This window comes from Chiloscyllium punctatum, chromosome 28 (assembly GCF_047496795.1).
Source record: "Chiloscyllium punctatum isolate Juve2018m chromosome 28, sChiPun1.3, whole genome shotgun sequence".
In the NCBI taxonomy this organism is placed as follows: Eukaryota; Metazoa; Chordata; class Chondrichthyes; order Orectolobiformes; family Hemiscylliidae; genus Chiloscyllium; species Chiloscyllium punctatum.
In genome coordinates, this window is record NC_092766.1 from 46,547,405 (window position 1) to 46,562,651 (window position 15,247).

The 15,247-nt window shown below is 44.7% G+C and overlaps 1 protein-coding gene across 2 annotated transcripts in view; it reads left to right on the forward strand.

The window, feature by feature from the left end:
• LOC140454071 (uncharacterized) overlaps positions 1-15,247 on the forward strand; it is a 59,800-nt gene that overhangs the window by 24,948 nt on the left and 19,605 nt on the right. For both annotated transcript variants that reach the window (XM_072549023.1, XM_072549022.1), the window contains one exon: positions 12,002-12,113. In XM_072549023.1, coding sequence (XP_072405124.1) covers positions 12,002-12,113 — 112 coding nt within the window. The remainder of the gene's footprint in view (positions 1-12,001; positions 12,114-15,247) is intronic.

Consider the following 15,247-nt stretch of genomic DNA (forward strand, 5'->3'; position numbering starts at 1 on the left):
ACCAGGGCTTGATAGAGCTGCAGCATAACTTCGTGGAACTTAAACTCAATCCCCCGCTAATGAAAGCCAACACACCATACACCTTCTGAACAAGGCAATCAACTTGAGTGATAACATTGAGGGATGTATGGACGTGGACTTCAAGATTCTTCTGTTCCTCCACACTGTCAAGAATCCTGCCTTTCACCTTGTAAAGGTTGTCTGTGGAATCCTACAATCTTAAACCCTCCCTATCTTGGTAACTTCCTCTGATCCCTACAACTCTCCTAAACAGTGAAACCTCTTCATGTCCTGACAATCCTCCTTCGCTCTGAAACCTCCTTTATTAGCACCAACCCTCAAAAGTCCTGAAGCCTCTTTTTTTGAACCACAGCAGTATTCCTAATATCTGCAACACCCTCCCATCCTGATATCATTCACTGTCTCTGTAAACCCCATCACCCTCCAGTCCCCACTGGGGAACATTGCAGAGGAAGGAAGGGTTGTAGAGTCCGGGTCATGTTACAGAAGTAGGAAGGGCTGCAGAACCTGGAGGATGGTACAAATGTATGAAGGGACGTGGATCCTGCAGGAAGCTAGAGAGAGCTGGATTCATAGAACCTGCAGGATGGGACCGAGAATGGGTTGTGGAACCTGAAGGATATTACAGTTTGAATGACTGACTCTTTTTGATTGGACTATTGGGCTGATCTCGCTGTCCTATGTATGCAGATATTTACCATAATGGCTGTGCACAGCTTCAGGTTCCCAGGCTGGGAGATGTGAGCTCCAATGTGAATCTATTTGCCCATTCTGTCTGTGTGCCTGACACTGACCTGGTGCTGCTCTGGTAGAAAGCACTCTCCGTGTGTATCTACATGACTGACCAGAGCTCACCACATCAAAGCCTTTGTTTGGAATGTTCTTTTTTTCATTATTTTCAAGTGGCAATTTCACGAGATGCAGTAATTGGGGAGTTTCCATTTTGAGAGAATGAAACCTTTACCATTGGAAATTGGGAAGCCTTCCAAAATGAGATAATGGCAGTCCAGAGACAGTATACAGTGTTCCTGTTAGGGTTAAAGGAAAGGCTGGTAAGGTGGAGGGAATGCTGGATGATGAGAAAAGTTCAGAAAAAGAAGTAAGCATATGTCAGGTACAGACAGGAGATCTCCTGACATATTTGTTCCTCAGTCTGCCACAGATTATTCAGGGTCAGGACACTCTTATCAAAGTGATGACCCATTCTTATTTCACAGTTCCACTAACACAGTAGCCGATCCCATAGGACTGTCCTCTCTAAGTATTGGTGTGATGTTTCATGCAATCAAATCCCAACACCACGCGTCTTTCTTCTCTTGCCAACCCTTTTATGCTTCCTGTGGTGTCTCTACCTTGAAACAATTTGTTGGTCCTGTCCCTCCCTCAGCAGTGTTTCTGTAATGATTTGATTAGATTAGTTTACTTACAGTGTGGAAACAGGCTCTTTGGTCCAAAAAGTCTACACTGACCCTCCGAAGAGCAACCCACCAAGACCCATTCCCCTACATTTACATCTTCACCTAACACTACGGGCAACTTAGCATAGCCAATTCACCTAAACTGTACATCTTTGCGACTGTGGGAGGAAACCAGAGCACCCGGAGGAAACCCACGCAGACACGGGGAGAATATGTATATTCCACACAGATAGTAGCACAATGATAACTATAATCTTCCAGTCCCATATTCTCTTCCATCCCCACGATCATCTTCCTTAGCTGTCAGGCCCCTTGTATTGAAATAAATGCAGGTTAATCATCAGTTGTTCCCTATTCCCTGCTATGTTCTTGCCTGCCTTGTCTGTTGAAATTGCTCTCTTTAACTTGTGTATCAGGCTCAATCTTCTTTCTGTCTTTATGACAGTTTAAGGTCCAAACCCCTGCCAGACTAGTTTATATACTCTCAAGCCGCTCCAGTAATTTGCCCCACCAGAATGTTGGTCCTCATCCCACCCCCAAGGTCAGGTCCATTCCCCACCCTGTCTCCCTGTGCTGATACCTTCAGGGATCTATGGACTTGTCCACCAAGGTCCCTGTGTTCCTCAGTACTCCACAAGGACCTACCGTTCATTATGTCTGTCCGTCGCTTATCATTCCTCCCACAGGGTATTATCTCACTTCGATCACTACTAAACCCTGTTCAAATTATCTACTGAAAGACATTGGTTTGTAGACTGAGATCATCCGCCTCACTGTGGACAAAACCTCCCCTTTCATGTCATTTGCGAACCTACTAATGGTTCATTCTGCTTTCACGTCTCAGTTATTAATGCACAGAATAACCAGCAATGGTTCCTACACAGATCCCTGTGGTACACCCATTGGTGAAGGAATTTCAAACACGAAGCAGTCTGTCCATCAATTGTCGATCCAATTTACCAACTTGCCTTGGACCCCAATGGCTCTTTACTTTTGGATCAGCCTTCCGTGTGTGAACTTGTCAAAGGCCTTATTCAATTCCATTTAACATCTGCACTGCCCTCATCAATACTTGTAGACACCATTTCAAAAAACTCCACTGAATTTCTCAGACAGTATCTTCCTCTCCCAAATCTGTGAGGATTGAGCCGAGATGATCCTTACCCTTGTAAGTGTTGATTCATCCTCAGAATTGTTTCCAATAATTTCCCTCCCCCTGCTATCAGACTATCTGCTCTGTAATTTCCTGGCCTATCCCTGCTGCCCTTCTTAAACAGAGGAACTACATTAGCTATCCTCCAGTCATTCGGCACTTCACACATGGCCAGAAAACTATTAAATATATCCACCCGGGCCCCAGCAACCACCTCCCTTACCTCCCATAATAGCCTGGGATACATCTTATCGGGCACTGGGGATTTCTCCAGCTTGATGCCTATGAAAACATTTAATACCTCCTCCGTATTGATCTTAACATATTCTCTAACCTCACCATCCCGAATAAAATCCCTGGCTACAATGCCTTTCTCCTGTGTGAATACAGGTGAGAATTATTCATTGAAGACCTCACCTAGTTCCTCTGGCTCCATGCACAGTTGGTCTCTTTGGTTTCTAACAGGCCTCACTATTTCCTCAGTAATCCTCATATTCTAAACATACTGATAAAATACCTTGTGACTTTTCCTTAATAGTATCCGACAAAGATATTTTATGGTCATTGTGCGTCCCTCATTTCTAAGGATATCCTTGCAGTCCCTAAACTTTCGAATGGCTTCGCCTGGTTTTATTGCACTGTGTTTTCTTTATCAAACTCACGATGTCGCTTGATCAGTATTCACTGGATTTGCTGCCTTTTCTATTCCTTCATCAGGAACACACTGGCCCTGATATCTCACTGTATCACTTTAACATACTCACACTTTCCCAATATAAACAAACTGCAGATAGTCTTCCCAGTCTATGTTTGCCAGATCCTCTCTAATGATAGTGATACTGATCGTGGACTCAGTTGTGAGGGGGACAGACAGGAGACTGTGTGGCTGCAGAAGAGACCCCCGGGTGGTGTGCTGCCTCCAGGGAACCAGGGTCAAGGATGTGTCTGAGCGGTTACTGAACATTCTGAAGGGGGAGGGTGAACAGCCAGAGATCATTGTGCACATCGGTCCACATGACGGAGGTAGACAATGGGATGGGGTCCTGTGAAATGAGTATCAGGAGTTAGGTAAGAAGTTAAAAAGCAGGACCTCAAGGGCAGTGATCTCCAGATTGGGGCAGGTGGCGCTGGGAGCAGTGAGGATAGAAATAGAAAGATAGGCCGGATGGATGTGTGGCTGAGGAGTTGGGGGGTGGGGGGGGGGGGGGGGGGGGGCGGTGGGCGGTGGGGGGGGAGTTGGCGAGGTTAATGTTTGGATCATTGAGATCTCTTTTGAGATAGAGGTGACCTATACAAGATGACAGGTTTGACTTGAACCAGAGGGATGCCAGTATCCCGGCAGGGAGATTTCTTAGTGTTATTCGGGGAGGGTTTAAAAAGGTTTGGCAGAGACTCTGAATAAGGGAGGGCCTATCAACCAGTCAGAGGAAAAATGCATCAGCCATCGAGAACAAGTTTGCTCTTCAGGGTATCTGGGGCACAGTCAGGGGAGGGAAAAGACTTTTGGTTTAACATGCATTTATTTCAATGACAGGTAAGGAAGAAGAGCTCGGAGCATGGATTTGCTCTGGGGACTGGGATATTATAACCATAACAGCAACATGGCTGAGAGAAGGGCAGGACTGGCAGCTCAGTGTTCCAGTATACAGAAGCTACAGGTGTGACAGAAGGACAAGTAAGTGAGGAGGGGAAGCTGCCCTTTTGATGAGGGAGGTCAGAACAACAGCGCATCGAGATGATATGCTTTAAGAGTCATCAAATGAGGCCATATGTTGAGACGTTAGAAACAAAAAGGGGATGGGCACTCTGTTGTGACTGTGTTCAAGATTCCCAAATAGCCAGCGGATACTAGAGGAGCAGATGTGTAGAGAGATTGCAGGTACCTAATGAAATAATAATGTAGTATTGGTTGTAGATTTTAACTTCCCCTGGATGGACTGGGCCACCCACAGACTAAACGGCCCGTACGGAGTGCAATTTGTCAAATGTGTCCAAGAAATTTTCTTAAATCGAGATGTAACTCGAATAAGGCCTAAATCTACTCAGGTGGGTGCAAGACTGGACCTCCCCTCAGACAATGTGGTCAGGCAAATGACTGAATAGTCAGTCAGAGAGCATTTTGGGTCCAGTGACCTGTCCTGGTTTTAACATAGTTATAGAAAAAGATTAGACAGGTCCACAGATTAAGGTGTGAAACTGGAGCAGGGCCAATTTTGGGACTATTTGGCAGAATCGAGGCGAGGTTGATTGGGTGAATTAAAAATCGCACAACAGCAGGTTTAAGTCCAACAGGTTTATTTCGAAGCACCAGCTTTCGAAGCGCAGGTGATCATCCTAAAAGGTGAAATGCTGAAACTAAATGTGTTTGATATTACATTCCATGACACTGCTATCCTGTTGTTATAAATTCTGTGCCGTACGACTGTGCTCCACAACCCCCTGATGAAGCAGTGCTCTGAAACCTAGCGCCTCCAAATAAACCTGTTGGACTGTAAGCTGGTGTTGTGTGATTTTTAACATTGTCCACCCCAGTCCAACAACCTCTCCTCCACACTATGATTACCATCGATTGGGTGAGTCTGTTTGAAGGAAAAGAAATGACTGACAAATGGGAGGCTTTTAAAAGTGTGATCTCAAGAATCCAAGGCCAGTGTGTTTTGAGTGAAGGGAAAATCCGGCAGGTTCAGAGATTCTGTTCAGGAAAAAGTAAGCAGCATACATTGACTTTAAGCTGTTTGTATCTTTTTCCAGTCCGAAAGATACAATCAATCTGTGGAGACCGAACAATCCTCTCAGGTCCGTGCAGAACTCCTGATCTGTAGAACTCATTCCAATGCCTGTGACTATCTGATTCACTTCCGAAAAGACTCACCTATATATGTAACATCCTCCCATGGCTATCTCCTACCCTGTCAATTCAAGCTGTTCCAGTCTCTCCATCTGTTCAGTCATCTCCATAACCTTCTCCAGCTGTTACACCCCTATCTGTGGAAACGTCACCCTCCCCGACAACCCTTCCCAATTTGACCAAACTTGAGGAGGTTACTAATGCTCCCTTATCCGTGAAACTGTCTCTAACCAAAATTACTGTCCTTTCCTCCTGGTAAAAATGTCCGACTCCACATCCTCTATATCTAAATAACCTGCAGAACCTTATTCTTTCTTTAACTATAAACATCTTCTGTCGCGACTGCCCTCCACGTAGCTGTGTGTTCTTCTAATCTATAAAACCGTCTTGATTTCCATAATCTGCTCCATTCACCAAAACCACTGCTGTCTGTGTGAAACACTCCATCCTACCACCATTCTTCTACCTGTAAACTGCTCCATCCCTTCCAATCTCCCCATCTCCATGAACACCTGTAGGCCCTACAGCTATCCACATTTCTGTAACACCCTGTGGTTCTATGGTCCTCCCTCCCTGTGAAACCACCTCCAGTCCTCACACCCCTCCCAGTCTGGGTCATCTACTCCAGATCAGACCATTGCTGTCTGTGTTACCCTCGACAATCCGAGAACACCTTCCTATTTGCGTCTCTTCATTCAGATCACATCCTTACCAGCTTGCTGAAACCTCTTTGTGCCATTGTAAGCCTCCCTATTTAGAACGTAGTACAGTACAGCACAGCGCAAGGCCCTTCGGCCCTCAATGTTGTGCTGACCTTTTATCCTACAGGCCCTACATTGTACTATCAGCCATATGCCTATCTAAGAGTTGTTTAAATGTCCCTAATGTATCGGACCCTACTACCACTGCTGGCAGTGCAATGTACGCACCTGCTACAGTATATGTGAAGAACCCACCCCTGACCTCTCCTATAAACCTTCCTCTGATCACCGTCAATTTATGTCCCTCGTTATTTCCATTTTTGCAATGGGAAAAGTATGTGGTTATCCTCTCTATCTAAGCCTCAAATCATCTCATTCACTTCCAATAAGTTATCTCTCGTCCCTTTTCATTCCAAAAAGTCAAGCCCTAATTCCCTCAACCTTTCTTCATAAGATCTCCCTTCCAGTCCAGGCAGCATCCCGATAAATCTCCTCGACACCCTCTCTATACCTTTTACATGTTTTTGATGATGAGGCAACCAGAATTGAACACAATATACCAAGTGTTGTCTAACCGGGTCTTGATAGAGCTGCAGCATAACCTCATGACTCTTAAACTCAATCCCCCTGCTAATGAAAGCCAATAGACCATACGCCTTCTGAATAAATCTAAGAACTTGAGTAGCAGCTTTGAGGGATCAATGGACGTGGACCCCAAGATTCTTCTGTTCCTCCACACTGTCAAGAACACCGCCTTTCTACTTGTAAAGGTTGTCCTTGGAACTCTTCAATCTTAAACCCTCCCACTCTTGGGAACTTCCTTCAATCCTGACAACACTCGTACTTTGCGAAACCTCTTCAAGTCCCGATAATCCTCCTTACCTCTGTAACCTCATTTATTAGTATCTTCCCTCAAAATTACTGAAACCTTTTTTTGCCACAGCAATACTCCTGATATCTGCATAACTCTCCAGAATGGCTGTGCACAGCTTCAGGTTCCCAGGCTGGGAGATGTGAGATCAGATGTGAATCTATTTGCCCATTCTGTCTGTGTGCCTGATACTGACCTGGTGCTTTTGGTCACTTCCAGATATATGTTACTGACCAGAGCTCACCTCATCGAAGCCTTTCTTTGGAACGTTCTATTTTTGTCATTATTTTCTAGCAGCCGTTTCGCGAGATGCAGGAATCGGGGAGTTTCCATTTTGAGGGAATGAAACTTTTATCACTGGAAATTGGGAAAACTTCCAAAACGAGGACGGCCGTCCGGGGACAGGAGACATATTCCTGTTAGGGTGAAAGAAAAGGCCAGTAGGTGTATGGAATGCTGGATGAGGAGAGAAATAGCGGTATAAGTTTTGAAAAAGAAATAAACGTATCTCAGGAGAGAGTGTGAATCCTTAGGAGAGTATAAAGGCAGTAGGAATATACTAAAGTGGGAGATGAGGAGGGCGATATGGGGACATGAGATAGCTTTGGCAAATCGGGTTAAGGAGAATCCAAAGGGTTTCTATAAAAATATAAAGGACAAATGGTAACTAGGTAGAGAATAGGGCCCCTTGAAGATCATCAAGACACCCTGCACTTGGAGCTGCAGGAGATGGGGAGATATTAAACAAGTGTTTTACATCAGTATTTACTGTGGGGAGGGCATGGAAGATAAAGAATGTAGGGAAATAGATAGTGTCAACTTGCAAAAAGTCCATATTACAGAGGAGGAGCTGCTGGATGTTTTGAAATGCATAAAGATGGATAAATCCCCATGACCTTATCAGGTCATAGAGTTATACAGATGTACAATATGAAATAAACACCCTTCGATCCAACCCATCCATGCTGACCAAATATCCCAACCTAAACTAGTCCCACCTGCTGGCACCGGGCTCATATCCCCCCAAACCCTTCCTATTCGTATATCCATTCAAATGCCTCTTAAATGTTGCAATTGTACCAGCCTCCACCACTTCATCTGGCAGCTCATTCCATACACATACCACCCTCTGTGTGGAAAAAGTTGCCCCTTCGGTCTCTTTTATATTAGATTACTTTACAGTGTGGAAACAGGCCCTTCGGTCCAACAAGTCCACACTGACCCGCCGATGCGTAATCCACCCATACCCCTACATGTATCCCTTACCTAACACTACGGGCAATTCAGCATGGCCAATTCACCTGACCTGCACATCTTTGGACTGTGGGAGGAAAACGGAGCACCCGGAGGAAACCCACGCAGACACGAGGAGAACGTGCAAACTCCACACAGTCAGTCGCCTTTTATATCTTTTCCCCTCTCACCCTAAATCTATGCCCTCTCATTTTGTACTCCCCGACACCAGGGAAAAGACTTTGTATATTTATCCTATCTATGCCCCTCATAATTTTGTAAAGCTCTATTAGGTCTCCTCTCAGCCTCCGATGTTCCAGGAAAAACAGCCCCAGCCTGTTCAGCCTCTCCCAATAGCTCAAATCCTCCAACCCTGGCAACTTCCTTGTAAATATTTTCCGAGCCCTTTCAAATTTCATGACATCTTTCCGATAGGAAGGAGATCAGAATTGCATGCAATATTCCAACAATGTCCTGTACAGCCGCAACCTGACCTCCCAACTCCTGTACTCAATACGATGAACAATAAAAGAAAGCATACCTAACGCGTTCTTCACTATCCTGTCTACCTACAACTCCACTTTCGAGAAGCTATAAACCTGCACTCCAAGGTCTCTTTGTTCAGCAACACCAGGACCTGATCAGGTGTACCCTCGAACTCTGTGGCAAGGTAGGGAAGTGATTGCTGTGCCCCGCGCTGGGATATTTGTATCATTGATAGTCCCAGGTGAGATGCCAGAAGACTGGAGGTTGTCTAACGTGGTGCCACTATTTAAACAAGATGCTAAGGAAAAGCCAGTGAACTACAGACCGGTTTGCCTGACATCAGTGGTGGGCAAGTTAAAGGAGGGAATCATGATTTGCATGTATTTGGAAAGGAAATGTCTAATTAGGGATAGTCAGCATTGCTTTGTGTGTGGGAAATCATGACTCAAAAAATTGAATTGAGGTTTTTGAAGAAAAAGCAAAAAGGATTGATGAGAGCAAAGCAGTCAATGTGAGCGGTATGGACTTCAGTAAGGTGTTCGCAAAGTTTCCACATGGGAAATTGGTGAGCAAGGTTAAGTCTCATGGAATACAGGGAAAACCAGCCATTTGGATCCAGAACTGGTTAGAAGGTAGAAGACAGAAGGTGGTGGTGGAAGGTTGTTTTTCACACTGGAGACCTGTGACCAGTGGAGTGCCACAAGGATCGGCGTTGGATCCACTATTTTTGTTATTTATATAAATGATTTGGATGTGAACACAGGAGGTGTATTAGTAAGTTTGCTGATGACACCAAAATTGGAGATGTTCTGGATAGCGAAGAATGTTACCTCAGATTACAACAGGATCTGGATCAGATGGGCCAATGGGCTGAGACGTGGTAGATGGAGTTTAATTTAGATAAATGTGACGTGCTGCATTTTGAGAAAGCAAATCTCAGCAGGACTTACGCACTTAATGGTATGTTCCTAGAGTGTTGCTGAACAAAGAAACTTTGGAGTCAGGTTCATAGCTCCTTTAAAGTGGAGTCGCAGGTAGATAGGATAGTGAAGAAGGTGTTTGGTGTGCTTGCGTTTGCTCATCAGAGCATTGAGTAGAGGAGTTAGGAGGTCATGTTCTGGCTGTACAGGACATTGGATAAGTCACTTTTGGAATATTGTGTGTAATTTTTGTCTCCTTCCTATCGGAAGGATGTTGTGTAAACATAAAGGTTTCAGAAAAGATTTACATGGATGTTGCCAGGATTGGAACATTTGAGCTACAGGGAGAGGTTAAATGGGCTGGGGTATTTGAGGCTGATGGGTGACCATACAGATATTTATAAAATCATAAGAGGCATGGATAGGTTTAACAGACGAGATCTTTTCCCTGGGGTAGTGGAGTGCAGAACCAGACAGACTAGCTTCAGGGTGAGAGGGGAACGATATAAAAGGAACCTAAGGGACGACGTTTTCAGGCAGAGGGTGATGCGTGTATGGAATGAACTGCCAGATGAAGTGGTGGAGATTGCATTTAAAAGGCATCTGGATGGGTATACGAACAGGAAAGGTTGAGAGGGATTTGGGCCAAGTGTTGGCAAATAAGATGAGATTATGTTTGGATATGTGGGTGGCATGAACGAGTTGGACACCGAAGGCCCTGTTTCTGTGCTGTACATCTCTCTGACTGTAAATGTTTTCCACTGCCCATTTCCAGCCATACACTTCACTGTTTCCCTGTTTACCTTGGTCAATTCTCCTCTCAAACACATGTCAATGGCTTTGGTTGTGATTGTTGGGTGTGCTTTATGGTCACTTTAAAAATCCATCATCTCGCTGAATTCCACGACACTACAATTTCCCCGAGGATATCTCAGTGTGACATTACTCCTTCACTCAGCTTCTTCACCCAACGATCGATCTGAGATAGTTATATCCCTGGTCATTTGCACAACGTGTTATTCAAAGAAACACTGACAAAAACATTCGGAGAGGAGTTCGGAAAATATCATTTTTGACAAAGATTGAAGTCTCCCAAAGTTATCACAGTACCTTTGCATTACACAGGAATTCATTGGAATGTGTAACAGTGTTCAGCAATGAAATATTATTAGGCAAGATAAAAACTTCTTCTGCTTGTGTTTTTGACATGTATTATTCATAATCTTTCAGGCTGATTCAGCTGCATCATCTGAGGCCAAATGCTTTCTCTGTAATGCCTTTGTTACCCATTACTGTCAGGGTTACCCATCCTGCACTCCCTGAGACCCTTCAAGGATGTGTACAATTTAATATTTATGTTCCACCTTTTGTTTCTCCTGTAACCACATCTTTTTGGTGACTGAATATTATTTATCTCTGTGTCACACGTCTATTACCTTATGGCAGGTACTTTGTTCATTCCAAAGAAAGAACATTGTAATTTACTTTTTCCCAGAGTGTCCTGTCACAGCCTAATTCACTGATGTACAGTAATAGTTAAAATCTATCCCTTCCTGTACCTTTCTGGTTGTCTTCAGCACATTCCATGCTGTTCCGATGCTTCACCGTTTCTATTTGGATTTGGAAAGATCCTTTCATCTGAACCCTGTTCCTGCATCTTCTCTGTCAGTTTACAGCCCTGTCCATAAACCTACCGACATGATTGGCCAGGACACTGCTCCCAGCACGGTTGTTTTTAATTCACTCGTGGGATGTTGCTGTCTCTTTCTGGCCAGTATTTCATGCCCACCTCGAGCTGCCCTTGAGCTGAGTTTCTTGCCGGATCATTTCAGGGGGCAGTTGAGAGTCAACCTGCTTGCTCTGCATCTCGAGTCACATGTAGGCCAGACCTGCTGTCGATAACTGATTTCCTTCCTTAAAGGATATTAAGCAGTTAGATGGGTTTAGCTGACACTGCCATTAAATTCTGGATGAACAGTCTGGTGAGAATAACACGAGGTCATCACCTGTCCCACTCGTAGTTCACCCGTCACTGAGTACTTATCCCCGTGCACCATGAACCGAAACCCTTTCACCATGACCGTTGTCTGGTCCTGACACCTTCCTGCACTCTGCTGATAGCACTCATTATCTCTCCATGTGGTACCCCTCACTGTGTGGGTCTAATTGCTGCCTCTGTCAGATTCTCTCACTCTTGCAGATGGTCTGATATCCTAAGCCAAAATAATCCTCTGATCAGGGACAGAGACTAGGATTTTTGTGATCTCTGCTGGACTAGGTGCTACAGTACATGGGTTATCCTCACTGCATCAGTCTAATTTCCCATTCTGTCTATTTCTGTCTCATGCAGGTAATCAGGATGTTCCTAACTCCTGTCTCATCCATCACCTCATTGAAGATGCTTGGTCAGCCAGAGAGAGATGGAGAGGGAGGTCTGGAAGCTTCAATAAATCCTGCAGCCGGTAAGATCACTCACAGTAAACAGCACATGGAGGGGTTTGTGGCCTTCTGTATTCAGACCTGGAAGACAGGACATAGATACAGAGCTGGGCAAGGAACAGCAACATTCTAGGCTTCATTCCCACCATCTTGTAACGGTCCTGCTTTCACCTTTGCTGTACTGGTCCTCACTGAGACAGCACAGAAGCCCCAAGCATCCATCCTGGCCCATGTTGTATTAGTTATCTCTGTAATATCCTGCAGTCCCGATAATCCTTCCTCTGTGTGGAAGCTTCTCTCGTCCACACAATGCTCTCTGTCTCTGTCAGGTTCTCCAATCCCTAACACCCTAATCCCGGAACTTCTCCAGTAGATACTAAATTCCTTCATCCCTGTAAACCCCACAGTCCTGTCTGTCCATGTAAGCCCCTCCTAACAACACCACTCTCTATGTCAATGTATTTGCCTTTAACCTCTCCATCCGTCCCTATCTGGGTAAACTTCTCCAACTCCTACAACCCTTCCTTTTCTGTGAAAAAATCGTAGCTTCCTTATCGTTCTGCAAACCTTCAATCTTAACCTATTTAAACTTCACCCTGTCCCCACAAACCCGCCCGACCACAGGAACCTCTTCCAATTTGTGCAACCCTCCCCATCTGTGTAACTGTCTCCAACCCAGTAACCTGGCATTCTCCACTGCCTTCCTATCTATGTAGTCTTCCTGAACCGAGAAGCCTTCTTATATCTGTGATCGTGTTCAGTCGCGACAACCTTCCATATCTCTGTTAATACACAATAATCTTCTCCCTGAAACAGCCCATGTATGTGCCTCTCAGTCTGCCTGCCTCTCCCTGTATCCATCCCTATCCCTATCTCCAGAACTCAATCCAGCTCCCTCTATCTTTATAAATTCCTCCAATTACCCAAACTCCTTTGTCCCTCTGACATTTTTGACAAGATATAGCTCTGTTTAAGTCTAACATCCTCGAGCCCCTGTAAGCCTCCGTATCTCCTGTAATCTGTACCATTTGTTCAACGCCCCCCCCCCCTCACCATAAGGCAGATGGGATGACAGTGAACAGATATGATGGAGATGTAGCTGCAGAATGACCGTCGCTGGGAAGGGAATATTGAAGGGTTGTTGGGATCGAGGCAGACTAGGCAAAAAGCCAACAAGGTGTGAAGAAAGGATGAGGTTAATGCATTAATGAAATTGCCACGCGGAACTGAAGTCCTAAATTTGGAGGTGATTTGAATGGAGCTGGGAATAAACAAGCAGCAGCAATCATTGGCCGGAATTCTTTTATAGGGACAACCAGTGATGGGAATGCAAATATGGTTATAGTCAGGACACTGAATATACTTGCAGCAAGGGCAGTACAGTAACTGTGTGTGACACTGGTCTCCATCTGCACTAGATAACTAATAAGTGTCAGTGTTGTAATGGATAAAATCCTGGATGGTTTTCAATAACATCATTGAACAGACAGGGAATAGAGAGATATGGACCATGTGCTGGCAGATGGCATGTGTTGAGAATATCATCATGGCCGGCACAGCCATGGTGGGCCGAAGGGCCCATTGCTGTGCTGTACTTTCTAATTTCCTACTTCCCAGCATCTCCCCGATCAAAGCTCTTCAGAATCTTGAATCTTACATTCAATTTTTCTCTCATGTTTTCTAAACTTCAATGGGTTCAACCTCAATCTAATCCACCTCTTATTGGAAAATTCATCCATTCCCAGGAGCAACCAAACGACCCCTCCTCTGACCTGCCTCGAATCGAAGAATATCTTTCTTTCCTTTGGGCACTCACACTGTTCATAGTCTTCTGGGTGTTGTCTGACTCGTATCTTGTATAGTTTTAGCAAGACCTTCCTATCTTTAGACTCCATTCCCTTTGTAGTAAATGCCAGCATTTGATTTGCCTTCTCTATTACCTGATGACCCTGTAAGTTACCTTTTGCAGATTGAGAAACAAGAACTCTCACAACCCTTTCTGCTACCTAACTGAAACCAAATAATGTTAGGCTGACAATAAGTCAGGAGCATACTGAAATGAGTGAGAAAGGACCTATCAATAAAAAAAACTGAAACCTTAGAAACACATTTTCTAAAGAAGAATGTATTTTTGAGTCTGTTGGATTTAATTTGTTGGTGAGAATATGAATGGCAGAATAGATAAGGGTGTGGGGGATGGTGGTATGGGGGAAGTGTACTATTTGAATTTTCAGAAGCCTTTATGCAAGTTTCAGTAAGGGCTAAAGAATAACTTGGAAGAGAATCGGACCCCTTCAATATCAATATCTTGGTCGCCGATGTGTGGAACCAGAGGAGATGGGTGAGATCTTAAACAAAATAAAATCTTGTCTGAATTTACTGTGTAGAAAGACACGGACGATCGGGAGGTTGGGGAAATAACCAGTGATGTCTTAGACAGAATCCTCAACAGAGAAGAGAACGTGCTGGAATTTTAACACAAATAGAGGTAGATCAATCCTCGAATATTGTGGCAAGTTAGGGAAGAGATTGCAGTGTCCCCAACAGAGAAATGTATATTATCAACAGACACAGTGAGGTAACGGAAGACTGGAGGGTGGCTAATGCTGTTCCATCACTTAAGGACTGCAGGGAAAAGCCAGGAAATTACAGCGCAGTGAGCCCAGTGATGGATAAGTTGTTGGAGGAGGTTCTGAGAGAAAGGAGCTACGCATGTTTGGAAAGGCAAAGGCTGATTATAGATAGTCAGCATGGCTTTGTGAGTGGCAAACCATGTTTCACAAACCGGATTGACTCTTCGAGGAGGTGGTCAAGAGATAGATGAAGGCAGAGCAGTCAACGTTGTCCGCATGGACTTCAGCAAAGCATGTGACAAGGTTCCAACGTGTCGAACATCTAGTCAAGAGGAAGAAGGAAGCTTACATAAGGTTGAGGATGCAAGGATCGTTAGGCTTCTATAGGGTTATATGGGGGTGGCACGATGCCTCAGTGGTTAGCACAGCTTCCTTATAGCACCAGAGACCTGATTTCAATTCCAGTCCCGGGCGACTGTCTGTGTGGAGTTTGTACATTCTCCCCGTGTCTGCGTGGGGTTCCTCCAGTTTCCACCCACAGCCCAAATCAGCCATACTAAATTACCCACAGTGTTCAGGGATGT